Here is a 26833-nt window from a genome sequence, read left to right as displayed (position 1 = left end):
GTGAATCTGCATTACAAGACAAGAATAAGCCATCACGAAAAAGAGAAAACCCTTTCAGACAGAGAGATAGAAAAACAGGGAGTTGTTTCCAGAGGAGAGTGTAATCCATGCTACTGTAGGACGAGTGACTTTCCCACCCTGCCCCTTGCACTGTTGTGGTAGCTGCTTTTGGCACCCCATAGGAATGCACTGCGTTAAGCAAAGGGCACAGGCTTGCTTCTGTGGGATCTGTAAGAGAGCTTGAAATAAGATTCCAACCACCTATAAGGCTTAGCCTTAAACCTTCAAACCTCCTGGTACCCATCAGTGAGGAAAGACTGTTGCCCAGGAGCAGATTTCTACAATTCCGTTGGCCTTCAAAGGCAAAATGACTTCCCTGCAAAAGCTACAAAGATGATGGAATAAGCCCTCTCCCCCATCCACAAAAGGCAGGTTAACAAGGAGCCATGAACAGCCAGCTCCAGAGAGCAAGACAGATGACTCAAGATTAAATCCTTGAACAGGAATATATTTGGAGAGTGAGCAGCCCACACATCCCTTCTTCTGCCTTGGCTCTTAGGATGTCTAAGCTGCAGTTGAACTGGTGGTTGAGTCCCATACGTGGCAGTCCTGATCATCCACGTGCCGTTTACTGGAGCATTTTCTGTGGGGGGGTTCAAATGATGTTTCACCGGACCAGGGTTTGGGGACAGGTGGCTCCCCACTGCTTTTGCTCACAAAGATGGTTGGGATCTTAGGAGACAGTTCCAGCTCTTCCACCCGCTGCCCTGCAGGTGGCTGACAGTTCTTGTCTTTTGGGTTGTGCGTGGTGTTCTGGTGCTTCTCTCCTCCCCCTCTGGAGTGGACAGTGGGGAAGGGGAGATGCCGAGCGTTGCTCTGGGAAGCTGCATTTGGGGCACTGCTCCCCAGACGCGTCTGAGCCACAGGGATCTCATCCATGGACTCGGCTGACTCGGAATGGTAGTCAGCTGGAGGACCTGCGGCCTGGACGGGACCGTTGCTGCCTGTGGGTGTGACTATTTTGGGAGGGGCAGCCGGCATGGGAAGGCGAAGGCTGGAGGACGAGGATGTTGAGGTGGTGGCACCTGTGATGGAAAGTTCTGCAAACATAAGAGGAGGAAGAGGGTGTTAGGAAATGATATTTCCCTCCTTCAGCAGCAACGGCGGGGAACCTCCAGACCACAGACCAAATTAAGTCTGGAAGGGCTCGTAATATGCCCTGTGAAGACATCTTCCACAAACCACACATGACCTTATATGTGGTATCAAATGTGGGCAGGTAGAGATGTGGCTGCAAATCAATAACTGGAAACCTTAAAGTGTGCCCCTGATTGTTCCTTGGCAAGTAAGGCTTGCCATCAGCATCAATCACCTGATTGGTGGTGACAACAAGCCTTGCAGGGATTGCCTGTGCTTCTGAATTCCCAACTGGCATGTTTCAATTAGGAACTCTACAGTGCAGCCAATCCCCACACAAAGAGGGGTTTGCTTTAAGTACTGACCAGCATTTACACTAGTAAGTTCTGTTGCATCACCTGATGACTGACAGGAACTGACAGGTAGGCCACCTTGCCCACCTAGCATACTCAGGGGAACTCAGGATCAGGCCCAGCAGCTGGATCCTATCCACCACCCCTGTTCCACAAGAAAGGCCAAGAGGCAAACATGTATGTTTAGAGCACGTAGAAAGAAGTGATCTAGAGAAAGAAGAGGTGGCAGCTCTGCAGTTAAATCTGGAATCTACTGATTGGTCAGCTAGTGGTCACATGTGATAATACAGTAAGAGTTATATGGTTTCTGCTGCTGAGAAGAAATGCTCCAATGTTTAGAGGCTGTGCAATGATGAAGGAAGAGAAAATGCCTGCCTTCATACACCATTCATGACCCCAGAAACTCTATTCGAATACTTTCTACTTCTGACTCTCTCCACCTTTTTCTTTTACCTGGTTGTAAAGCTGGAAGAGAGGACCATGGGCCATCAGCCATCTTGGATCTTTCTTCTGACACAGAAGAGGGGAGCTTATGCAACTTCTTTCTCCTTTTCTTCTTCTTCTTTTTCTGAAGTTACACAACAAGACAAATCTGCTTAAAATCATTGCAATTTTAATGGTTAGAGGAGGGGTGGCTAACCTTTTAGTGGCCTGAAGCCCAGATTCACCCTTGGCCAGCCCACTGGGGTTGAATGCCAGTGGTGTGGCCAAAATACACTCTCATGCTACACTCATGGGAATAATCACACAGCCTCCTGCTTCAGCTGATCTGTGCCGATCAACTGAAGAGGGAGTGTTATCACTCCCTTCCTGTTCATAAAATGATTAATCTGATGACCAGGGAGAAAGTGAGTTGTGTTTCCAATAGGGAGTGGGCTGAGCAGAGAGAAACAAAAAACAACAATGGCTTTGCAACTGCCACAACAGATGGGGACTTGGAGGCAGGGAAAAATGCTTTGGGTGGTTAGCCAATCCTGGATTAGAGTGACAAAGAAGGACCTGGATGACCAGAGTTAAAATTCCCACTGAGCCTTGAAGCTTGCAGGGTGACCTAGGAGCAGTCATTCTGAGGATGGGGAGGGGAGGCAGTGAGCAAGGGCAAAGAACAATGTGGTCCGACTGAGCCCCTTTAAGAAAGGAGGGAGGAGAGATAAAAAGTAAAACAATGAGCAAGTTGGTAGGTATCAAACTAGCACCACTTCCTTCCATTTTAAAATAGTTTTATAACTGATGATTGAGAGTCAGTGTGATGTAGACATTAGAATGTTGGTCTGGGGCTTGGGAGATTCAGGTTCAAATCTCTTCTCAGCCATGATGCACACTCGGTAATCTTGGGCCAGTCACTATTTTTCAGCCTCTCTCTCTCTCTCTCTCTCTCTCTCTCTCTCTCTCTCTCTCTCTCTGTGTGTGTGTGTGTGTGTGTGTGTGAACTGCCTAGAGGAGGGTTATTGTTTTTTACAGTTAAGTGGTATACAATTTTTTTAAAAAAAAGTAATAAATACCCTCAGAATGAGAGAGATGATTTTCCATGAAAACATGGAAAAGAAGGAGAAAGTGCACATCTGACCCTTTTCATATTTAGCCTCAGTACAACAATGCTTTCAGTTTAAGAGCATTCAGAACCCCATTCCTCACACTGCCATCAAAGTATGAACTTTGTAATTTTGCTTCAATGGAAGGATACAAGCAGATAAAGGGCTACTAACCACAGAAGGGATACAAATTCAGCTGTAAATGATAACAGCTGCAGATGAAAGAGGAAGTGTGGCATGATGACTTATGCCCCAAGATCAGGCGCAGCAGCACAGCCCCAGCACAAAAGACTACAACTCACAGCTCTATCTCTCACCTGTGGCTGGTCTCCATCTTGCACCTCTGATTGCTCAGGGGTGAGGATGAGCTTGGTGTCTGAGCCATCACTGCGAATGCAGAACTTGGTTAGGCTGAAAACAGAACAGGCAGTGCTGATTTCTTACATACCAATCCATCTACAATGCAATAAATAAAAGCTTCACCTCCTTTGTCGGCCCATCAAGCCTTTGCTACTGGAGTTCTAGTCTGAACTCCCAGAATTTCTTCAGAAAGAAGAAATGCCTTCAGTTTTTGCTTTTTTAAAATACAAAAACAAGAAGTAACAAAATAAAAATGTCACACCATGTAAATTATAATAGTTTAACATAATTTTCTTCTTCATGTGAAATCCATTTGCAATGTGGAGAATTTCTGTATATTTCATCTTAATATTATAATTTGTATTTAATCTCTTTTCCATGATTTGAGGAAATGCTTTGATAAAAGTTGCTCCATGTGTCCCTTTAATAACATATATACACAGGGAAACTTCTCTTATAGCCCATTCACACAAACAGCTAACCTCTCTACTTGTACCTATGAGATTATGTACATTGAGAATGGTGTTATGACACCTCAGATGCCTGGAAAAACTGGAAGTGCTAATTTTTCCTCCCCTCAGAGTGACTTCATTAAACTACCTGCTGTGACTCTAGAACAGCTTCTAGGTAAGCTCAGTTATATGAAAAGAAACTTGACATCAGCTTTACTCACTCTTCCCCAGATGCTAATCCTGTAGAGTCTTCCACCTGGATCTCAGGATTGGTATATCCAAGGCTTCCTACATAAAACTGCATTTCCTGAAATGTGCAAGAGTTATTTTAAAACAGAGGCAAGTGAACAACCCAGACATCCTGACAAGTTAGTTTCCTTCTCTTTATTGTAAGTCAAAATTACTGTAAAATTTAGCTCAGGTACCTGTAGATTTCAACATCATCGTTACTTTTTAAAAGCCTGGTCCTATAATATATTTTCCCAGAAGGAGGTCCTAGTATGTTCCATGGGGGTTGTTCCCAAGTAAACATGCATAGATTGCAGCATCTTAAAAAATCTCAACCAAAATAAAAATGAGAGACACTTGCATATAGTTCACTTTTTCTAGTTGTATTTTAGATGATAAAAACATGAAAGGCTTGGGCAATTGTTTATGAACTATATAAAATTTTGCTGTGTTTAGTTGAGCACCAACACTATCAGTCACTTCATTTTAAAAGTCACCAGCTCCCTATTAATGCCATGTTCAAGTCATGGCTTACACCTCCCTTTGACAGCTTGGTTTTAGTCTGCACAAGTTTCTTACATATTTGAAATTCAGCTCAAAGCTAGATTCAAGTATACAAGCTAAACTGTCTCTCACCATGCAGTGCTGAGAGACTATGGAAGATCACTTTGTACCCAAAGTGCACAAAATCCACTTGGAATGGATGATTTCTTTAAATTGTACAACTGAATTTATTGTCAATGTGAATACTGTCTATACATTCCAAGACATATGCTGCATGAGAATCAATTTTTTTTATTATTCTTTTTAAAATTCCTTTTAAAATTCTTCTTTTTAAAGAAGTTGTAAATGCTGTGTTTCTCTTAAAAGAATACTTTGGTCAGTATTAAATGATCCAAATATAAGGGTCATTTATATAAACCAAATCAATGCCCTCTGCTAGAAACATTGAGTTAAAGGAGATTTTTCTATCTATATCAGGGTTGGGAAATCCCAGGACTGTGGGTGCAACTTGGCTTGACATGGGTCCCAATTGGGCCCACAAGGTCATTTCATCCAAACCTGATGCCAGGTGTGGGGCAGGGAGAGGCACAATTGGATCAGCTGCCCGACTGAGTTCCCCAATCCCTGCAGAAAGCAGCTTTGCCAGCTCTCGAGAGAAAGACCTTTTATGGTAAGATTTTAAATACATTCCCAATGTAGGTTTTAAAAAACCACCACCACAGTGCTGCCTTTTACACTTCATCTCTAAAGAGCAGGCAGAGTACTCTGACTCTCAATCTCAGTAATGGGTGCTACCATGCTGAGACTGGAAGATAAGCTGCAGGAGCCAGCAAACTACTCTGTGTGCCTTGTCAGGTCAGATCCAGCCCATAGGTCACAGGTTGGTCACCCCTGCAATACCTGAATAGGCCTCACTTGAGGAGGGCAGGATTCTAGCTGCTTGACAGGATCTTTCATCTCCTGAGGTGGGCGTTGCTGCACAATGTATTCGTAGGTGGTCAATCGATGCCACACTAATGAAACAGAAAAGAGAAGAATTAAATGATAGAAAATCTGCCAGCTCAAACACTGCATGAATAAAGGTGGAAAAGCTCAAAATTATTAACTAACATCCTCCTTCTGGGTTCTCAATAAATAATATATTTTTCATTGTTAAATCAAAGAGTTAAGTAAACAGTGCATGCAAAATACTCCAATCCAAACAAAACAGTCATGGGTGGTCCTTGGAGAACTGTGATGGGAGAGTACTATGAACTCCACTGTCTATCCAGGCCATAAGTGAATGTATGCCCCAGCCACCTTCACCTTCATTCACACTTTAGAAAGATATTTTAATGGGAAGGTACAATTGCCATTCTGCTTATTACTACCCCACCATTTGAAAGTCAGGATAGACACACACTCAACCACTGGGAAACGGAAGCAGACAACTGTTGGAATAAAAATGCTAAGAAGAGTAAGACGAATCTGAGCAGAGAGAAGAGAGACCAACTACATCAGCTTAGCTGGGACCAACTGCTATTTGGCCTCTCTTCTCCCAAAACTGCCTCCTCAGTGGCCGGTTCAGCTGGTCACTTATAAGGGGAATTATGTAACTTTAAGACTTAGTATCTGAATTTGCTTGTCTTTTCTCTTCTCTCATTTCCTTTTCCTTTTGTATTGTGCCTTAGATTGGAAGCCTGTGTGCAAATACTTACTTCTTTTTATAGTCTCTACAGAGTATTTATATAGACAATAGAAAACATATCCCAGTTGCTCCTTACACAGCATGTGCACAGCGGGGGTTCCCAATTAACATGAACTGCAGGATAAAAAGTGATACCTACTGAGGTAAATGTGGAAGATCAGCAGGTGACCCAACAGGAACAGAGTCAGCAGCCCCAGGAGAATCAGAACCCCAGTCAAACCCAAAATGGCAGGTCCTTGTGTCTCAATGGGAGCAGCAGGAAGGAACACAAACCACACATCCGTCTGGTTCTTCAGGCCTAGAAAACAGAATTATACAAATAAGGAAATTGAAGCCAAGTCTGGAGCCATGGAACATCTGAAGGGGAGTGATACTGAGAAGGTGCAAAATACGTTTGCTGCTCAGGTCAAAGGGAACAATTTCTAAGAAGCTTTGAGCTTGAACACCTCTTTATAGATGTTAACTATTTAAGAAACTGCATCATGCCACTCTTGATCATAGTATGCTGTAATAGTGTATGATAATTGGGATACTTATCACTAGAGGTGCTCCCTCAGGGAACCTAGTTGAACAAAGTGTTCACATTGAGACAGTTCCTCATGCAGAGTGTGGGTTGATACCTTCAAAGTGCTGGTCTGTGCGCAGTCTCATGGGGTTAAGGAAGAACTCCACAAAAATGTAGCAAGCAATGAGTAGGATTAGGAGAAGGCCTAGGATGGCAGATATCACACTGTTCAGAAAAAGCCTGCCAAGGAAATAGAAGGTCAGTTAGCACTACACTGTCTGTTGAATGATCCCGGTTCTTCCCATCCACTTTCTCCATACTATTCATAATTTTATGCAACTTGCTTTTCTTTCTAAACCAAAAAGCCCCCAACGTTATGGTCTTTCCTCATAAGAGAGTTGCTCATGCCCTTTTCTGCAACTTTTTCCTGCTCTACAACATCCTTTTGAAAGTTCACTCCCAGAACATGGCACTCCGAGAGGTCACACCATAGATTTGTATAACAGCATTATGATATTGGCAGTTTTGTTTTCAATTCTGTTCCTAATGACCCTGAACATGGAATTCATATTTTTATAACTAATGCACACTGGGTTTGTGGGTTTTTTTAAACTATTCACCATGACCCTTGGATCCCTTTCCTGGTCAATCGTTGTCTGCTCAGACCACATCCGTGTATAAGCGAAGTTGGGATATTTTTTTTTTTGCCTCAAAGGCCAGAGGGATGTGCATGTACTGTGGCACACACTACAGAACTCTAAGCTAATTTAAGTTTGACTTGTGACACACATGCCAAAAAAGGTAGGCATCACCTACTTCAGAGCTACTAAAAGAGGACAAAGCTTAACCTTCAGTAGCCAGAAGGAACAGAGCAAGAAAGTGAGCTCTATGTCCAGCTGTTTGAGTTAGGGTTCAAAATAAGCATTTGGACAGAGATCCCTAATATTTGGCTAAATAAGTTCTACTCTGTGCTCCCTTTTAAAAGCTACTGAAGAAGTAGGCATACAATTCTGCCTGCAAACTTAAGGGTGCTCTCTGATTTGTATGGAGTATGCTATAATTTTGAAAAGGAGAGAAACTAGGTATTTGGACAATAGTGGCTGAAGCACAAGGCACAGGGATGATTCAACAGTCCTGCACAGTAGCTTTGCTTGTGTGGATTAATGCTGTGAAAGACATGACCCATACCAATAGTTCCTCTCTCCCACACAGTTGTTAAGCCACATGCAGTGATGATCAAATCCACACACACACTTGTTGCAGGTCCCACAGTGCTTTGATCTGGAGCTCCTAACAATAAGAAAGGAATGTTCATGTTAGAGTGGATAAAACCTGCAAAACAGAACTAATTATAGTTTGTTGCTCATGCCTCTCACAGTCTGGGATGCTACGTTAGATGCCTAAAACACAAAGAAAAGGGGAAGTATAGCACACCTAAGTCTACTAAAGACCAACATTATACACTCTCTTTCTTCCCCTGTTTCTTTCTCTCAGGCTACAAACCCAATTGAGCCTACTTATATGTTTTGCAACAATGCAACTCCCACTTAAATGCAATGAAGCAGCATGAGACCATTGCTCTTTTCTTAATTGCTGCTGACTTTTATGCTTCCTGCCAGCACACCTGAGCAAGATCATTCTAGCCTCTCTCTTAATGCTACAATAAAAATACTGAAAGACGAGTATGTCGGGCAAGCCAAAATCCCTACCTAACCACTGTGTCCAATGCACAAACACAATGGTGCTGGTGGTTATTGCACTGTCCATGACTTCCTGTCACCAATGTAGCAGAGCCACTGGCTTCCAGTGAAATGAAGCAACAACAAAAACACAGGACCCTACCAACAGGAAAAATCATTGCCCTGGCAGTATTTGTTTCCATAACTTGAACTGAGGAAAAATTAAGGACTGGACTGCTTCTGGAACCACAAATGGGTATTTAGTTGACAGCCTTGTGCTCAATAAATCTCCAGTTCTCTAATGAAGGTAGAATATAACTCCACAACTATTACACACATGCTTCATCTGATATTTCCAATACTTGACTGCTGTCTGTGAGAGGATTCAATGCAATAAACTTACAGAAAACACAAGGAAGAGCAAGACTATTACTTACACATTGACATCACAGATGTGACAGTGGCGGTTTTCAATGACGTGAGCATGCTGGCTTCGATTGAAAGTAGTGAGTGGCCCCTGGTAATTCTTCTCTCGCACACCGTCGTCAGCTGGGTCAATAGAAACTGCTGTAAGATGAACTACTAGATGGCAGAGAAAAAACACTCCGGGACACTGAAGTGAACACAGTTAAGGGTTGTCTCTACAAATATACTGACTTCTCATTTTCAAGGTCCCATTTAATCGGGCAAAATATCAGTTTTTAATCTCTTCAGTTAAGAAAAAGGTATCTTTTGTTACCAAGTGAGTCAAAGGATTCAAATTACCATTCATTCACAAAGGCACAGGAAAAGTAAAATTAACAAGGGATGTGGGCAGCGTTGAGAGCAAACGGACACAGCAAAATGGCATGAGCCATTAGTGTACAGAAAATTGCAATTCTTCTTCTAGAAAGCGTAAGATACTGCTCAAATGCAACAATCCTACAAATTACAGTAAAGTAAGGGTACAGTCTGAACAGCAGGAACACTCAGTGATTTTGCTCACCAAAGGTTTTCTACCATTCCTAAATTACCCTCACCAGTAATTGTGACAGCTGTATTTGCAATACTATGCTGAAACATCAATATGCAAGGATACAATATACCCAGCAGGAACCCAGTGCGCAGGCAGGAGTGGCACAAGGACACCAAAGCCAACCACTGCAAAGAAGAGGTAGAGCAGCCAAGCAACAAACTGGAATGGATGTGGAGGCCAGCTCCAGCCATTTCTCCGGGCATGCTGGGACTGGACCTCATGAGCTGCTTCATCACTCTTCTCTGGTGCTGTCTTATTAGGTGGTTTATTGCAGATGTTCATCTACCAGAAGCAGAAGAGAAAAATGAGAAAATGCTTTCTTGAAAGAGGCCCAGAAGACAAATTTTACAGGGATAAAACCTCTCTCAGTCAAAGCTTTCCGTGCAGAAAAGGCCTGTCTAAACACCAGAGAGATGGCAGCATAATGTACCACAGCTTGTGTAGCTTTATTTATCTGAAAGATCAATTGCATTGCCCAAATATACCCACTTGACTACTTTGATCTGTGGAACTGGCACTGTTACAGGTGCCACATAATATAATTTGTTCTACATTTGTAGGAAATGGATCTTTAAGTATGGCAGCACCCACACTTTGGAACCTCCTGCCTATTGACATCAGGCAGACACCTTCACTGTCCTCTTTTCAGTGCCTGCTAAACACAGTTTTCTTCAGACAAGCCCAACCTGATTTGTAGAATGTTTGTGTGTGTTTTAATCTGTTTAGTTTATTGCTGATTTTTTTTTAAAAAAACACATTTCAAACAGTTGCTTCTATTGATAATGTTATTGTTCTGTAAACCACTTGGAGGTTTTTAAAAAGCAAGCAGTGTATCAAAATTATGAAATAAATAAATAATAAAAAGACCACCCCATAAGACAATACTGCAGCTTGCCTTGTCTTTTTGGAGGTTTGCTTAGACCAGATCTAAACTTTACATCTGTTATACTGTTAGGTGTTGAGATAGGTGCAATGTTGCCAAGTGTGCTATTGCTCTAGGTGAGAACTGTGTAATGCTTTGCATCCCAACCCCTGTAGCTGAATGGGTATGTGTGTTCTAGTGCACTGTGGAAACATACCTCACCAAACATAAGTAGTTCTGAAGCAAAGTTTTCCCTCCTCTGTCCATATGTCTGCCTTTAACCGGTATGTATGTCTAAGTACTTTGACAAGCAAACATAGGGAAGAGGAGGACTGGATTATCTCCACAAATTCAGCTACTTTGTCTTCTGCACAAATCTAATACAAGTACCCTTACTTGATATTTATTACAAACAAGCAAAGACGTCACATGAAAACTCTAAGCTTCACAAGGTGTGTGTAACCTGGAGTAGCCCAAGGCCATGGAAGACTATAAAAGTTGCAGAAGTCATGGAGGCTTCCCTTACCCCAGCCGCAAGATGGTGGCCTCAGTTTCTCAGTGCAGGCTCCTTTAATCTGATCATGTAGCTCTTAAAATGTTCTCATAAGGCCCACAGTCCTTTTCTCTGTAGATAGTCAGAGTAAATTAGAAGGATTAAATCATATCAAAAACAATCTTTTGAAAAAATACATAAAGGCTTCTGTGCCAAAGCCTTCAATACAAAAGTGATATTTTACATTTTAAGTAATACTATTTTAAAAAACAATTTTGTATCTTTTGCTGGGTACTTTTTGACCCATTTCATCTCTATCCAGTGAAGACAGGTGTGATGGAAAAGCCCACCAAATAGGTCATCCTTTATTGCAAAGCAAAGCCCACTTCATTCTCCAGTATATGAAACTAGCTGAACTACAAAAGCTAAAAGAGGCAAGCTATCCACTGTCTGCTTTGGCTGGTGAAACTGGAACACAACAGACACTTCTATAAGAGGTGAAAATTCATGATTCTCCTTTAACAGAGGTTGTTTTTGTTTTTTAAGCAGAGGCTAAAGCAACTGATTTTATGCATTGGCAGAGTGACTTTTGATGCCACTCCCTAGGAAACACAACACTAGTGTATTGCCAGGTCTCCTAGACACTTTTCTTATAAACACACACTACAACACAAGGACTGCACACATGTGCTCACACTACTCAAATACACAACACACAAATTTTCGTAGTCAGGGATTGCAAACATTTTTTGAAAGAGCAACCACAAATGGCAACCACAGAAAGCTTGTGTAGTCTGGATGTCTCTAGTTAAAATCTGATCTCTATCATGTACGCACCACACGGGTTTAGGGAAGCCACTATTTTTTCTGATCCAGACTTCTTCATTTGGAAAACAGGGATAGTAATATTAGACTGTTTTACAGGATGTTGTGAGGATTAAAAAAAAGTGTTGTAAACACTCATATTATTATGAATCACAGCAGATGATTAAGGAGACAACTATATATAAATCTATAGCTCTGCTAGACAGCACTTAACAGAAGCTCCCGTACCTAGTCAAGTCTTATATTGTACCTGAGGGTTCAGGAATTTACACAGCATCAATCACACTATGATTTCCCTCAACTTGCTGGTAGTTAGAAAGACAAACGCCAGAGTTGATAGTTGAGTGATATGAGCTAGATGTGTAAAAGCAGTAGGCTGTTAAGTCAGAGAGAGGTGGGGAGTGCCTGATTTTCATTTGAATCCAATGCTATAGGAGAAGCAAGACCAAACTGGGTTGTTAATGCTGTGACCACCCTCATCATGCACCCAGGTTGTATATATGTGTAAATAAACCATATATCAGTCAGTCATGTTGTATATTCACAGCAGTGACCAGAGGACAAATGACCACTGGGAGGAGTGCAGAAAGAAGAAATGCCTTGGTACACTTGCATCAGCACAACCAGATGCCTTCATCTGCCCCAGCTGCAACAAAACATGTCTCTCCCCTATTGGTCTCTACAGCCACAGCAGGCACTGTAACTCTCCAATAGTTTGACTTCACCCCCGAAAGCATACTCTTCCATTGTCTCCTGAGACAGATGGATGTCAGCCAAACCATATATCATAAAGACACCACAGTCTCTGCCAAACCTTATTCCAAAGGAAACATGAACCCTGAGTAAGCAACTGGAACCTCTGGAATCTCATACTGCTCAGAGATTGGGGTGGCAATGAACAATACTACAATCTAGTTCTCACTGAAATGGTAAACCTTTGTCTAGGCTGCACAACTTCAGTCTGTCCAAGTAGGGGGGCACTCATATAATGGAGTCCAGCTAAATCAGAAGAGAACCATTAATCTCAATGGGTCTACTCCAACTATCACTATTACCCTTTATGTCAAGCAAAATGATTCTAGGAGAAATCTTCTCCTAGACAAGCTAGTTTACTACATAGAGAACACTTTTTGTACAAAAGACCATTCAGTTATGTGAGCATCCCCACAGTCTGCAGTGGTACAGCCCAGACACAGGTCTACCACTAGTGTTAGAAACTGAGATATGAAAGCTAGGAGCTAAATGGCACCTTAAACCTAGGTTATGGGAACAACAACGGAATGTCTAGGTGCGCTTTTTTAATAACAAGAATACACTGCTGAAAATGAATGTGCTACAGCTAAAATATTATGTTCCATTTTTTCACATAGTCTAGTCTTTCCCCTGTCCACCACCCTAATATTCTTAAGAGGGTCTCTTCTCCAGTCTTCAGAGAGTAGCTGGAAATGGGGAGGCAGAAAAAAGTCCTCCTTTGCTTCCACACTGCAGTCTTATTCTGAAATTTTAGGTGCAGTACTGCGCCCAGAACTCAGAAACTGCTCATGCTAATGAAATTCCAAGTTGCAAAATGCACCTAAAACAATGAGAGTTTCAAACACTGTCTACCACCTCAGTAAGAACTAGCTGGTGAGTGGGTGTTTAAAAGTTATCAGAATTATCAAAGGCTAATTGAGGAAGGAAATATAGTGATCTGGTTGGTTAGAACTGGAAGCAAACATATTGTCTCCAAGCTGGGAAGAAGGGGAGTTATTTTTCCACATGCCTTTCCGAGTTCTGAAAAGTGAAAACTGAGGTACCTTTCAGAGAAACAGCGGCCCACGCTTTAGAAAATTAGGTGTAGTATATGAAGAGACGTTCAGAGGCTACTAGTATGGAGAAATTAAAGTGCCAGTTCATAAATCACAACTGTCCAAATGCCTCAAATAGGATTTAGGAAAAAGCCAGTCAGCGGAAGGAAAGCACAAATAATGGAAAACTTGCATTTTCAGTTCTCAACATGCTACGGTCCAGCCATGCCCAGGAAGCTCAGTTAAACATCAAGAGAGCCGTGGACTCAAAAAGGTTGAAAACCTCTGGTCGAAAGTGTCTAGCCTCCCTGAAAATAAATCTGGATGTCTGAACACTGAATAATAACCAGGTTGTCTGGAAGCACCCAGTGTATAACTATACCTGTAACGCTGGATAACTAAGACTTCATGCATCTGATGAAGGCTTATGGCCATAATAAATTTGTTCAGCCTTCAAAGTCCCACAAGCATTTAAAAAAAATACTTAATACTACTGTGGGTCCCAATCAAAGGGGCTCACTCCTAGGAAAGTGTGCACAGATAACTGCCTGCATAACTTCCGAGTAAACGTGTACAGGATCGTGCTTGCTATTCACTTCCGTAGAACTTTTATTATAATTCTAGCAGTAATTAAACAGAAGTAGATTAAAAAAAAATTAAAATAGATTTCAACTCGACAGCCAGAGAGAGAGAGACCAGCTCTTCTCAAGCCAAGACGCCGGTGATGGCAGAGTCCCTTCCTCCATCCCAAAAAATACTTCCATAGAGGTTCGTGGAAAACCACGAGCACCCCATAAGTCCACGGTCCCCCCTCTCCCCCCGACGGGAAAGGCCTCACTCCGGCGGCTGTATAAATCCAACCCCCACCCACCGGGGGAAGGGGGGCCCGAATCCGTCCTCCTCACCTTCCCCCCCCAGCTCAGTGGCGGTTCCGGGCGGCCACACACCCGCCTCATGCCCGGGATCGGGAGGGCGCTGAGGGGCCCCCTTCCTCAGGGCAGGCCCTGCTGGACCAAAGGCTCCTCGGCGCGGGTCAGGCCGCGGGGCCCGTCTCCATGGCGACAGCAAGGGCAGCGGCCCGACTCCTCCCCCATCCTTCCAAGCCCCGCCCCGCCTCTCTCTCCCTGCCTCTCACAGTTTCCCCAGGTAGCCCGCCCCCTCCTGGCAGGCACAGGGTACTGCAGCTCTCGCCGCGAAAACACGGGCGTATCCGGCGGCTTCATTTTTTTGGCACCCGAAATGCTCCTCGAAGGACAACGGGCTCCTTATCAGGCTTCTCACTTCGAAAGAAGACTCGTTCGTTCCTCACAGCCCCACACAAATCTCGTTTCAAATACAGAGGGGACCAACGCCTCCAGCTTGAAGCAAAAGGCACACCAACTCCAGACCAAAAGTGCCAAAAGAGAAAAGTTTCTTCTCCTGCTCATAATACAGTACTGGAACTCCTGGACATGCAATGAAGGCAGTGTCTGAAGATTCAGGAGACCCCAAAGAAAACGCTTCCTCACACAGCACGTCAGTCATATGGCTGTGGGGTGTGTTTTTTTTAAGTTGGAATATATACTTTTTAGTAGTTTGTTTATATTTTGTGTTATTATTTATTGCATTTGTTTCCCACGTCTTCCTTCAAGGAGCTCAAGGTGGAATAGCTTTCGTCCTCCAATTCCCGCAACCCCGTGGGGTAGGTGAGGATGAGAGTGAGTGACTGGCTCAAGGTCACTCAGTGAGCTTCATGGTCAAGGACGGATTTGGTCTCCCAGGTCCTACTCTGACACTCTAACCCAGGCATCCCCAAACTCGGCCCTCCAGCTGTTTTGGGACTACAACTCCCATCATCCCTAACAGGACCAGTGGTCAGGGATGATGGGAACTGTAGTCCCAAACATCTGGAGGGCCGAGTTTGGGGATGTCTGCTCTAACCACAATACTGCACTGACTGTTTACAAGGGAACTTCCATTTGTAATATTTCATTTCCTCATCTTTTAAGAATACTTTATTTGCTTTCTGCGTTGGCTGCGAATTCTCCTTGCACTTTTGTTGCTGCTTTTATGCGTAATGTTTATTTTGATACTAAAAAGGATACGCTATTCAGTTGTTAATGGTGTTTTACAGAAAATGGTCTCAATAGTATTATTTTTTGTATTTGCTGTTTATTAAAGATGTTTTAACTCATGTTGAAAACCGTTTATTTTGTTTAGCTAGTATAGAAATTGATTAAATAAATGGAATTCACTAGCACAAGTTGTAGTGATGGTCTCCAACTTGGTTGGCTTTAGAAGATAAGTCAAATTTCTAGAGAATAATGGATAATAGCCACATAATGGTTGTGGTCTACCTCCATAATATTGGAGGCAGTATTTTGTTGGAGATATCAGTTGCTGGGAATCACAAGCAGACTTGCTTATGTCCTGCTTATGGTTTCCCATAAGGAACTAGTTAGCCACTGTGAGAACAAGATGCTGGAGTAGAGGGCCCATTGGCCTGATCCGGCAGGACTCATGTTATGTTCTTAAAGTGGCACTTTTTCTTCCATGTCACTCGTGTATCTCAGAATATCAAAGACACAGTTGCCTCTGAATTTATGCAGAAAGTCTTGCACCCCCTACAACCCCCCACCCACCCACCCACCTGAAATTAAATGACAGGACTTCTGTGGTCTAGCACAGGGGTGGTCAACTTTAGAGTAACTCCCTAAGGGGGTTGCAGTGGCAGTGGGCAAAGCCAGAGACAAAGAGTGTTCTGGATTAAGTAATCTGGAATAGAGACTCCTGATTCAGCTTTCACCAGATTAAAGTCCCAGTCCTGTGCTAGTCTACTCAGATGTAAGCCACACTGGGTTTGATGGTATTACTCTCAAATAGATATACAGAATTTATTTGTTTGTTTGTTTGTTACAGCTATTGCTCTGGAAAGAAAGTGAAAGCTAATTCTTCTTTACTTTAGTGTGCTATACAAACAGGTATGGTAGAAGCATACCAGCTTGTTTTCAGATAGCTACGGAAAATCATCCTTTCCCTACAACCAGGGGGAAAGTTGTTAAAAAATCAATTTATGTTTATCAAATAAAATAATGATGCAATTGTTCTCAAACTACATAGAAAAAAATGGAGAGGGAACTCACTTAAACAAGAAAAATGAGGAACAGAACAGGGAGGAACTCTGATGAAGCAGAAGAATAGGGTAGTTTCAGGTGATGGACGCTGCATAAAATGAGATTGGGGGCTGTTTCTAGCCCCTTGGAGTGCTGGTTGCTGATCTGTGCTCTAGCACTTCTTTTCTTACAAACTGAATACTTATTTGGTAAGAGTAAATATATGTTCTCCACATGTACACAACACATGTGAATACTGTCTCAAAATACTTGTTTCTGTTCCTTTTGTACAAAATCAGAAAATGAGTTCAAAAACCTGGTATCTACAAACATGTTGAATTTAAACTTCTTTTTTAAAGAGCAATTTCCCTAGGCAATAAAAGTGGTTTTTAGAGTTCCATATTATCTCAACAGTTTATTCTGAAGGTTGTACTTACAATAAATGACTAAAAAGCTTCCATTGTGGCTCCAGTAAGGTTATACACACAGACGCTTCGTTTTTGCCTGAAAACCAGGACACTCTGTCAAATGCAAAAGCTTGCATACCTTCACCAGAAAAGGCCCCAAATGAAGAAAAAACACAACAACTTCCCTCTTGGATTACTGCATTTCTTTCACTTAGGCTGTACTGGACTCCATTCTCTCTCTTGAGGCAGCACCACTGATGGAAACTGACTGGCTGGGAAACGTGAAGAAATCTCTAAATAGAGCTACTGGAGTAAATCCAAAACACTGGAAGAAACCTAATGTGCAAAATATTTAAAAACAAGTGGGTTGCCACTCCCTTTCTGGCCTATGACGATGTGGAAGCTGTGCAAGACCACACCCTATCCAGCCTTCAAAATAAAAACCCCATTTAAAAGTTGAAATATACAGAGAGAAATAATGGAGTACGTATTTTCCTTGAAGAAGGGGAGGGTACTGAAGGGAAGACATTGAACGGGGCTAGCAAGCTTTAATCAGACAACAGACAAGAGAAGTTGTATTTTAAGGAACAGACATCATCCTTCCTTTCTTCTTTATCTTCAATGTTCCCCTTTCCTTCTCTAACCAGATGCTCCACTTTGGGTCATGGGGGGGATGAACCCCCCTATTCCTAGCTCTCTTTTTTTTAAAGAGTGTTTCTAGCATATGTAAGATACGAGACAAAACGTTCAGGCAGTATTCTCACGTTTTGTGAGAAATCAGGCCTCTCCCCTTTTCATTGTTTTACTTCTGCTCCACCACAACCCCAGAAAAATTCCTGCAGACCCCCATAATGTGAGAATGCACCCTCCCCAAATCTCTACTTCCTGTTCCTTCTGATTGTATTTTCAGGGTACAGTGGTACCTCACATTAAGTACTTAATTTGTTCTGGAGGCCCGTACTTAACCTGAAACTGTTCTTAACCTGAAGCACCACTTTAGCTAATGGGGCCTCCCGCTGCTGCCGCGCTGCCGGAGCACGATTTCTGTTCTCATCCTGAAGCAAAGTTCTTAACCTGAGGTAATATTTCTGGGTTAGCAGAGTCTGTAACCTGAAGCGTATGTAACCTGAAGCGTCTATAACCTGAGGTACCACTGTAATGGTGCACCTCAATGCTTTTCTCCCTCCTGTTCTCAGCATCTTTCTTTCTTTCTTTCTTTCTTTCTTTCTTTCTTTCTTTCTTTCTTATTTATTTATTTAACTAATTAACTAAATTGCATCCTGCCCTTTGGGATACAAATCTGTACAAGGCCAAGGAATATTAAAATGTCACCAGGATATTTCTCACAGGGCAGTTGATCATAGATCTTATTTGGCCAAGGATGGAAAAAGTTCAGTAAGAGCAGGCCATGAGGTGGTCTTTGCTGCCTCTCCTGAAATCCTTCCTGCAGGACAGCTGATGGAGATCACCTTGGGGAATGTGCAGCAGTTTGGCTGAGCGCAGGAAGCGTCTGATGTCTCCAATGCCCTCAAGCAACTTGGCCTCACACTCCAGTCAGCTGGGGCTGGAGCAGCGAGCTGGGGGTAGTGGGTCAACATGCCCTAGCATGGTTGCTTCCAGTTGTTGTCTTCCAGATGCAGGGCTATGTGCTAATATTTCTGCTGTAGGAAGGTGGGGTGCTACTTCTGTGAGGCTTTCACCCATCCTGCCCATGTCCTCTTCAAAACAGCTCCCCTCACCACTCTGCCCTGAACTGGGGGCTAGATGCCACCAGTAAGGTATACTAAGCGCCTCTCCCTAAGCAAAGCCCCCTGAAGACATTCCTATGAAGCCGAAGTGGAGAACCAGCAGGAGGTCACCTCCACCTTCTGTTGTTGCTGGTTTATTTTAAGGGGGAGGCTGTCAGGCCCTCTGTCCCCTCCCACTGCAGGAAGCAGCTTCAACCCCAGTCTCATTCTTGTTCCCTGTCTTCCCTCCAACCATCCTTCCTCCTCCTTGCTTGGCGATACTGCTGGTCCTTGCCATTAGTTTAACTTGCCCCCCTGTCCCTGCTTCCAAGGAGGCTCTAATAGCCTTGTGCCAAAGAATAAATACATTTCCAGGAGTGCTACAAATCCACAACATACAAAGATTTGAAAAAGGGATTTCCAGCTCCTTCATCAAAGGACATCAGATTCACAAGAAGCCAGTGCAGGGTCTTTTGGGTAGTGGTGCTAGGTTTCTGAAATTCACTGCAAAGGGAGGCCCATCTAACCTCATCAATTTAGCTTTGTTGTTATAGAGGACAGGGAGGTGTACAGTTGTGTATGAAATACACACATACCACCTTTCGGCCAGAGGTTCCTACCTGCCAGTTTAAAAATAAAAATACACCAGGATTTAAATGAGAACTTCTTTCGAACACCTCAACTAGCCTCTTATTCTCTTTGCCTAAAATGGGATGCGATCTTTTGTGAACTCTGGCTTTAATTATTGTTTTGACTGTTGAAGTTTATTGCTTGTTTTGTATTTTGGTTTTATTTACTGTGCCCACTTAGAAATGGGTCAACAAATGTGAAAGGTACAAGTTGTCATGATATAAAATCAACTTCAGCCACAAGCACTCTCATAGACTCTTATAGCCTTTTGGGTTTTTTTAATGAACCATTTCTTAAAACTCTGCAGTGCCTCCGCCCTTAGATTCATATTACAGCATCACTTTATAAAGATATTTACACACCTCCAACATCCAAGAGGTCCCCTCCCCACTTGCCACAAAGCAGATGAAGGCCATGTATCTGCCTGGCGACACTTCCCCTGAAACAATTGAGCCTTATAGCGCAGATGGAGAACCTGTGACCCTCCAGGTGCTGCGAGACTCCAAATCCCATCAACCCCAGGGAGCATGGCTGATGGTCAGGAATATGGGGAGATCGAGTTTGGCAGCAACTGGGGGGGGGGACACAGATTCCACAGCCCTGCCTTATAGTGAACTGCTGTCACAGAAGGGGAGGGTCAGCAGAGAGAAGAAACCCCTGACATTTCTGACTGGTTAAAAAGAAATCACATCCCTGATAAGCAGCCACATGGAGACAACAGGTGGCATGATATCTATTTCCATGAGCACAGCTAAAAACGCTTCATCTGACGGCGTTCCTGCCGACGCTGCTTCTTTTCGTTGGGCTCCTGGTTGGCGGCTGAAGAATCTGCAGTGAGCCAAGGCCCCAGGATGTTAACCCAGAGGAGATAGAGTGCTCGACCCGGAGCCTGCAAAAAAAGAGAGAGGAAAAGATTTTATTTTTTTACAGATCCTTCAGGTATGCAGCAACCCAAGTTACAATATATATATATATACCAATAACTATTTTCATACCAGCATGGTATTCTATTAGTTGCTATAAATAATAGGTGGTCTGAAGCCATGTTCCTTTGTTACTGCATGCAAAATGAAGTCTGACCAAACAAAGTAAAAGTTATTTATCATCGTGTTTTTTCTTCTCACTCTTATTTCATAAACCAATTTTTCCATAAATGTGAACTTCCAGGCCTGAACTTCTTTAACAAGATTGAGCAGCCTGATATTAATTCTCATTTCTCAAAGCTACCCCTTAATCTCTATAGGACAGCATTAGAAGGGCAGTTGATTCAACATTTCTCCTTGCACCTGGAATCTGGAGAAAAACTATGACTTTTATTCAAACATCGTAAGATGTTGGATCAAGCCAAAGGCCCATCTAGTCCAGCATGCTGCTCTCACAGGTGAACCAGACCTCTGCACCAAAAATTCCCAGCAAACTGGTATTCTGAGCTTTAGTGCCTCCAACAGCAGACATGGTATTTACAGACTACCTCTTTGCAGAAATGACCTTTTACAGTCCTCTCCCAATTATTCATTTCTAAAAAAAAGAAGAAAACATTGTTTTGAACACAGCTAAGAGTATAAGGTTGATCCAGGCAGGTAGCGGCTGGGATCTGCAGACACAGTGGAAAAGGAAAGTTAAGAGGTTCATTATGTACCAAACAATGGAGCTAGAAAGACTCACCAAGAGCCAGAAGTACCACACATAGAGGGAAAAACAGCTGAGGACTTGGATTATGGCTGTAAGCAAGATCACATCCTTCAGATGCCTGAGGATAAACAAGAAGAAGCTGGTGTTTACTAGTTCAGAGCATAAAAGCCTTGCCTAGCCCTGTGGTCCCAAAACCTTTCACTCGCAGGAAGAGCTACAGAAAACCATCTCTGCCATAGAGTCTGGAGACTGAAGGAGAGGGGCTGCAGGCAGGGATGGCATGGGAGTGGTGGTGGTCTCTGTGTGTGTGTGTTCCAGAAATAGCCTGGTTAAAAACAACAAGAAATATGACTGCTAGTTGATGCTGGCGCATAAGGTTCACTCACCTAATCTATAGGGATAACAATTCAAAAATCATATTGCTCACTAGGGAGCAAAATGCTGCTCCTCTTGGCTTCACCTCCCTAAACACAGCAAGATCCCTTAAGCGGCCACTCTGCTTTGCTGTCTTTCTCAGTTGCCTCTAGCAATGCCACTGATGCTGGAAGTACCGGGGCAACAAAGGCATAAGGTATAATATTTTCTGAGAACAGCCAAGGAAAATGTGAACTTTGAATCTGAATAAATCTATTATCCCACAGCTCATAAATCCCAGTTCCAAAACATAACTGAGCTCCTTGGAGGAAATTCAAATCTTCATTGTTACAATCAATGACCATCATATACTTTTTAATCTATAATAGGAATCATCAAGTCCATTCAGATTTCTAAAGTTATTTGTAATTTGTTTGCACCAACTGGGATGACAAACGGCAGAAAGGACAAGGAGTGAGAACAGCAACGTGTTTTAGGGGACAGTGAGAAGGAAGGACTTAGGAACTTCATTCTTCTTAACCACTGGGTGTACACAAGGAGGAAGGGTCCCGTCCCCCCGCAGTTTCTCAGTGAAGGAGCTGGAGAACAAAGCTCTGAGAAGCAGCCAATGGCTCCCCAAAGACACCAGTACCTTTATATGATTCCTGCTCAGGGGTGAAGGAGATCTGTGTATGCACTCAGGCAGCAGATCCTGCTCACCTGGACTTGTGTAGTGTAGACACTCACTCTGCCATCCCCTGCTCCATATTCAGGTCAATTCCACCATCCGCAAGGCTGCCGTCATCCGCAAAAGAAGGCTTTGCCATGGAGCTCATTGAGCGGTAACTGGCCCCATAGATCATCAAACTGAACACAAATGCAATCTACAAGGAGAAGACAAAAATCAGCAAGGTAAAGTTACCCAGATGGTATTGGGCTCCAACTCTCATCATCCCTGACACCACTGGCTATGCTTGGTGTGATTGCTGGGAATTGGGAGTCCAAAATCACAGAACTGTAGAGACAAAATGGACATTGTAGCACTCTTTCAACTATAGCATCTGTCCAGCTTTTGCTCAACTTAGGAATGAAGGCCATGGTGGGGTGAGGAGAAGAGGAGGACATGATAAAAACTTTATAAAATTATACACAGCATTGAGGAAGTGAAAAAACTGAATGGCAGAAGATTCTGGACAAACTGCCTCCTCACACATGCACACTCACACTGCCTCCTCACACATGCACACTTAACTTGCATCAGTGTCAGAAGATGCGGTGATTGCCACTGGCTTAAATGGCTTTTTACGGTCAAGAAGGTGGTTTGTGCACATGCTGTAGTAGAGGGAAAGAAGGGGGCAGATGGGGCTCGTCAACCTGGGAAGGTAGTCCATCTAAGTGAAGGAAAACTGATCCTAAATTTCTGCTGCCTTGTGGGGTATCTTTGGGAGAAGAAAAGGCTAAGGAGTAAATACTACACAAATCCAGAATGAAGTCCCTAAGATGGTTGGATGGTGCCTTGTATGCCTCCTTCTGGCAACTCTTGCAGCCAAGCTGGCACCAAATGCATTGCTCTGCTTTCCTTTGGACCACATCAGCAAGGCTGAGAGGAGGGTCTTGTCATCTGGGCAGCCGAAGACCTCAATACACACTGACCAGGCTTGTACCTCAGAGAGGTTACATAAGTGCTGCTAACACAATACTGAGCTAGATGGGCTCAATCTTCTAACTCAGTATATGGCTTCATATGGTAATGATACAGTATTTTTACTAAGTCGGTATAAATTCCATTATTTTCAGGGATAAATGAAGGGGCTGGGAGACAACATGGTTTTGGATTGCACTTCCCTCAGGAGATGACAATTTATGCTATCAGAGTATACCACCTTCCCCAACGTAGTTCCCTCCAGACATTTTGGACTCACCCAACTCCAGGCAGTGGCTGTTGCATAGAAGACCACAAAGTTAACAATTCCATAAATTGCCTAAAATTAAGGGAAGCAAAAGTCAGAAATCACATAAAAGGGAAGACACAAAGGATAGTTTTGAATCTTCTTGCATCAAAAACATGAATGTAGTATAAATAAGTTCTGGAGGTGAGTACCATTGCAGCCCAAACAACACTGTGGACACACAAGAGAGAAGAGGCAACAGACTAGGGGGAACCCCAACTTTTTCAAAAGCAAACAAAAAACCATTAGAAAAAAAAGCTGGGGTGGAAGAGAAACCCACAGAACAGCCCAATGAGTGCTGTGTGAGCTATGGAATACTTTCTGACTGTTTGGGACAGGGAGGGAAAAACTGGGGTGGGGGAGTGGGAAAGGAGGGGGAATGAACTGGGAACACTCCACACTACAAAGTTTTATTGCAGGTTCCACTAGTCTGATCTAAATCTGAATGAAGCCACACTGGTGAAACCCAAACCCACCGTTCCATCTTCAGGCACAGCAGTTTATGAAGTGACAACTTCATACTAAGTTCCTTCCCTCCCAGACAAATATGGACACAGGCTGTCTTGATGCTATTGATAGCTAAGGGTTGTTTTTGGTTTTTTTTAGAAAGAATGATGAGCAAAGGCCTATGGAGTAGCTACTTTAGAAGAACAGAATAGTTAAGATAGGATCTGAAAGGGCTCAGGACAGAGTATATCCATTCCACCTTCCTCTCCCTGGTTATTCCAATAAAAAGCAAACCAACCCTGTGAGATGGGCAAAGCATCATCTCCAACCTCCCCTCTGATCAGCCCAGTGATTGACTGTGTGTTAAAAACAAATGGTTTGGATATAATGTGCATTTTAAAAACAATAATGTAAACAGCAGCTGCATGATTGGGACTGTGGCATAAACAAGCTTTTGGTTTCTGCTTTGCTTTTATTATTTACCCTTGTGCCATAGTCCCACCACAAGCCACCCTTCCAATGCTGTCCTTTGCCCTGGCAGGAGATCTCCTATTGGCACCAACAACATGTGTATTTTAATGAACTGAATAGAGGGAAAGATTACGAGTCATGGGGAGTGCAGTATGTGTATATGAAGTTAACAATGCCTAGCTTATTATTTTTTAGTTGCTATTTTGTTAATGTTGTTAATATTGTTTTATAGATTCTAAATGCCATATTGATTTGGTAATCATATAACATGACTTTTGCTGCAATCATGACATTTATCTTACTTTTTATTTCTGTTTGGTTAATAGTGTTTTACAGGTGGTAATTATTTTATTAATGATTTGCTAATTAATATGATTTATGCTGTATTTGTGATGTTCTATTACAGGGGTCAGCAAACTTTTTCAGCAGGGGGCCGGTCCACTGTCCCTCAGACTTTGTGGGGGGCCAGACTATATTTTGGGGGGGGAAACTGAACAAATTCCTATGCTCCACAAATAACCCAGAGATGCATTTTAAATAAAAGCACACATTCTACTCATGTAAAAACACGCTGATTCCTGGACCATCCACAGGCCAGATTTAGAAGGTGATTGGGCCAGATCCAGCCCCCGGGCCTTAGTTTGCCTACCCATGTTCTATTATGTTGTTATTTATTGTTTGTAAGGCGCTTTGAGATTCATCTGAATGAAAAGCAGCACAGAAATGCAGCAAATCAAATCATCAACAGCTTCCCTCCCATGGCAAACAGCAGCTTCAGCGCACAGGGTAAGGTGGGGGGCAGAGAGGCAGTGACAGGAGGCTGGTTTGTTTGGACTGGAGCCTACGACAGAATAGTTAAACCCCATTGCCCCACAGTTCTGATCATGCACATGCCCTGCCCTCTGACTGCTTTTTGCAGTAATAAAAAAGTGCATGCTGAACATGTTGCTTGGCTCAGTTCAGGGATTTGAATTCTGAATTTCCTAGGTTCTGGCCCTGATTATCACTAAATCACATTGCCTCCAACCATCACCTAGTCTCAAGCACCCCAGGTAGGCAGGATCTGCCACATGCAAGCTTCACTAACGAATGGCTCACACTCAGACTAGAAGGATTTTGGAGGGGGGGGCAGGGGAAGGCTGATAATTCTTTCCATGAAGAAACTGAACTGTCAATCAAAAAGAAGAGACTGGCTTTCCAGCAGCTATGCAGGCCCTTGAACTCCATGTTACATAGGGCAGGGATGGGCAGTAGTCCAAATCCAGTGCTCACCCATATAATATCTGTTCCCCTATCTCTCCCACCCTGACATTTTAGTCTTAGAAGTGGTATCTGACAGCTTGCAGCATGTGAGGTATCAGTTCTTACTCCTTTGGGCCTTGCACAAAGTAAAAAGGGAGGGAAAGACACCCAGCAAGTAAGCTATTCAGAACTAAAGGTTGTTTGTTTGTTTTTTAGAACTGCAAATACTTTCTGCCCAAAATATCCAGGCTGGCCTTGTCCACTGTATAGAATCTATACACACAGAGCATCACACACTTACATTAGCTCCCAAGATGATCCGCAGATAGAACTTGAGGGTATCCTTGTTTTCTTCAAATATCTGCTTTTTACCTTTGGTTCCCACCTTTCCCTTTGGCTGAAAAAATTGAAAAATAGGGATTGAATCAAATGATAGAGGGATTGAATAATAATAAAAAAGAATTACCCTTATTTTCTGATCTTTCACAAGAGCCTGGGTGAGTTATTTGCTCTCTTGCACAACAAGGTTGTGAAATAGTTCAAGGCTGTGAGATTTGGATCCAGGTGACTCCTACCCAAACCCAACACTCTAGACTTCTGAATTGCAGAGGAGAGTAGAACCAGCAAAAAAACTAAAACTGAAGTGGAAGTGTTCCGAAATGGAGACAGGGTAAACAGATGAAGAATATGCAATTATTACAATTACAGAACTGTAATATTAAAGTGGGAGAGAGTATTTACCTTAAGTAGTCTAGGTTCCAACAATTCCAAACGGTTTCTCAGCCGCATTATTTACTACATCTTGCTGCCCAGTTACAACCTTAAGCCCATTAAAGTACTGTACATATAACAGGAGTAATCACATATTCCTCCTCTTTCTACTTATACCTCTATTCCCCCCCCCCACCCCGTCTCCGCTTGTTTCCATGTGTCTTTTAAAATTGCATGCAAATTTGGGGGCTGGCCTGTCACGCCAGTTCTTTGTGAAGTGCCACATAGACGGCACCACGTTAAAAAATAAAAATAAAATAAAACTGCACAGAAAAGGGAGAAATATGCAGAGATGAAAGCTGATCCTGAAACGGGGGTGTAAAAATATCGAGGGCTGCATCCGAATACGTCGCACATGACATACACCAGCTGACATAAATGGAGTCAACTCCATTGATTCCAACGGATCTCCTCTAAGTATGATTTAGCCATAGAGAACCCACAACCTTCTTCCGACCCCAATCCGTGCCAGGCTTGGCCCCCGCACACAATAATCCCCACCCCACACGCTCGAAAGCTCTCCACGCTCGGGCCCCTTCACTCACCGCCATGGTGGCTCTACGGCGAGTCCCAACGACAGGCAGGCAGAAAACCCACCAAGTCAGCACAGCAAGACTTCCGGCACAGGGATCACTACGTCATCGCTCGGGCCAGACGCGGACAACAAACGTCTGTCCTTGGAGGACTACAAC

The 26833-nt window shown here is 43.1% G+C and overlaps 2 protein-coding genes across 4 annotated transcripts; both read right to left on the bottom strand.

Moving 5' to 3' along the window:
* Positions 1–487: 487 nt before the first annotated feature.
* On the bottom strand, positions 488–17240 carry ZDHHC1 (zDHHC palmitoyltransferase 1). 3 transcript variants are annotated; one of them, XM_083626493.1, is made up of 12 exons: positions 16949–17240; positions 10841–10939; positions 9516–9734; positions 8875–9050; positions 7947–8048; positions 6874–6998; positions 6393–6551; positions 5467–5579; positions 4056–4141; positions 3340–3433; positions 1944–2058; positions 488–1100 (listed from the first exon to the last, which is right to left on the bottom strand). In XM_083626493.1, the coding sequence occupies exons 3-12, from the start codon at positions 9732–9734 to the stop codon at positions 565–567; spliced, it is 1725 nt and encodes a 574-aa protein (XP_083482619.1). In that variant the 5' UTR covers positions 10841–10939; positions 16949–17240; the 3' UTR covers positions 488–564. The 3 variants fall into 3 exon arrangements, with proteins under 3 accessions (XP_083482619.1, XP_083482620.1, XP_083482618.1); XM_083626494.1 differs by lacking the exon at positions 16949–17240 and adding an exon at positions 14325–14547 and having other exon boundaries at positions 3340–3409; XM_083626492.1 differs by lacking the exon at positions 16949–17240 and adding an exon at positions 14325–14526.
* A 2293-nt stretch (positions 17241–19533) lies between these two features.
* On the bottom strand, positions 19534–26825 carry TMEM208 (transmembrane protein 208). Its single transcript, XM_083626568.1, has 6 exons — positions 26687–26825; positions 25672–25767; positions 23184–23243; positions 22009–22145; positions 20941–21025; positions 19534–20164 (listed from the first exon to the last, which is right to left on the bottom strand). Exons 1-6 carry the CDS (start codon positions 26690–26692, stop codon positions 20027–20029), a joined length of 522 nt encoding a protein of 173 aa, XP_083482694.1. The 5' UTR covers positions 26693–26825; the 3' UTR covers positions 19534–20026.
* Between the last annotated feature and the right edge of the window lie 8 nt (positions 26826–26833).

Source organism: Podarcis filfolensis (assembly GCF_964270895.1).
Source record: "Podarcis filfolensis genome assembly, chromosome: 8".
NCBI lineage: Eukaryota > Metazoa > Chordata > Lepidosauria > Squamata > Lacertidae > Podarcis > Podarcis filfolensis.
The sequence above is the reverse complement of the archived record's forward strand: the minus strand, read 5'-3'. Positions and strand labels throughout refer to the sequence as shown.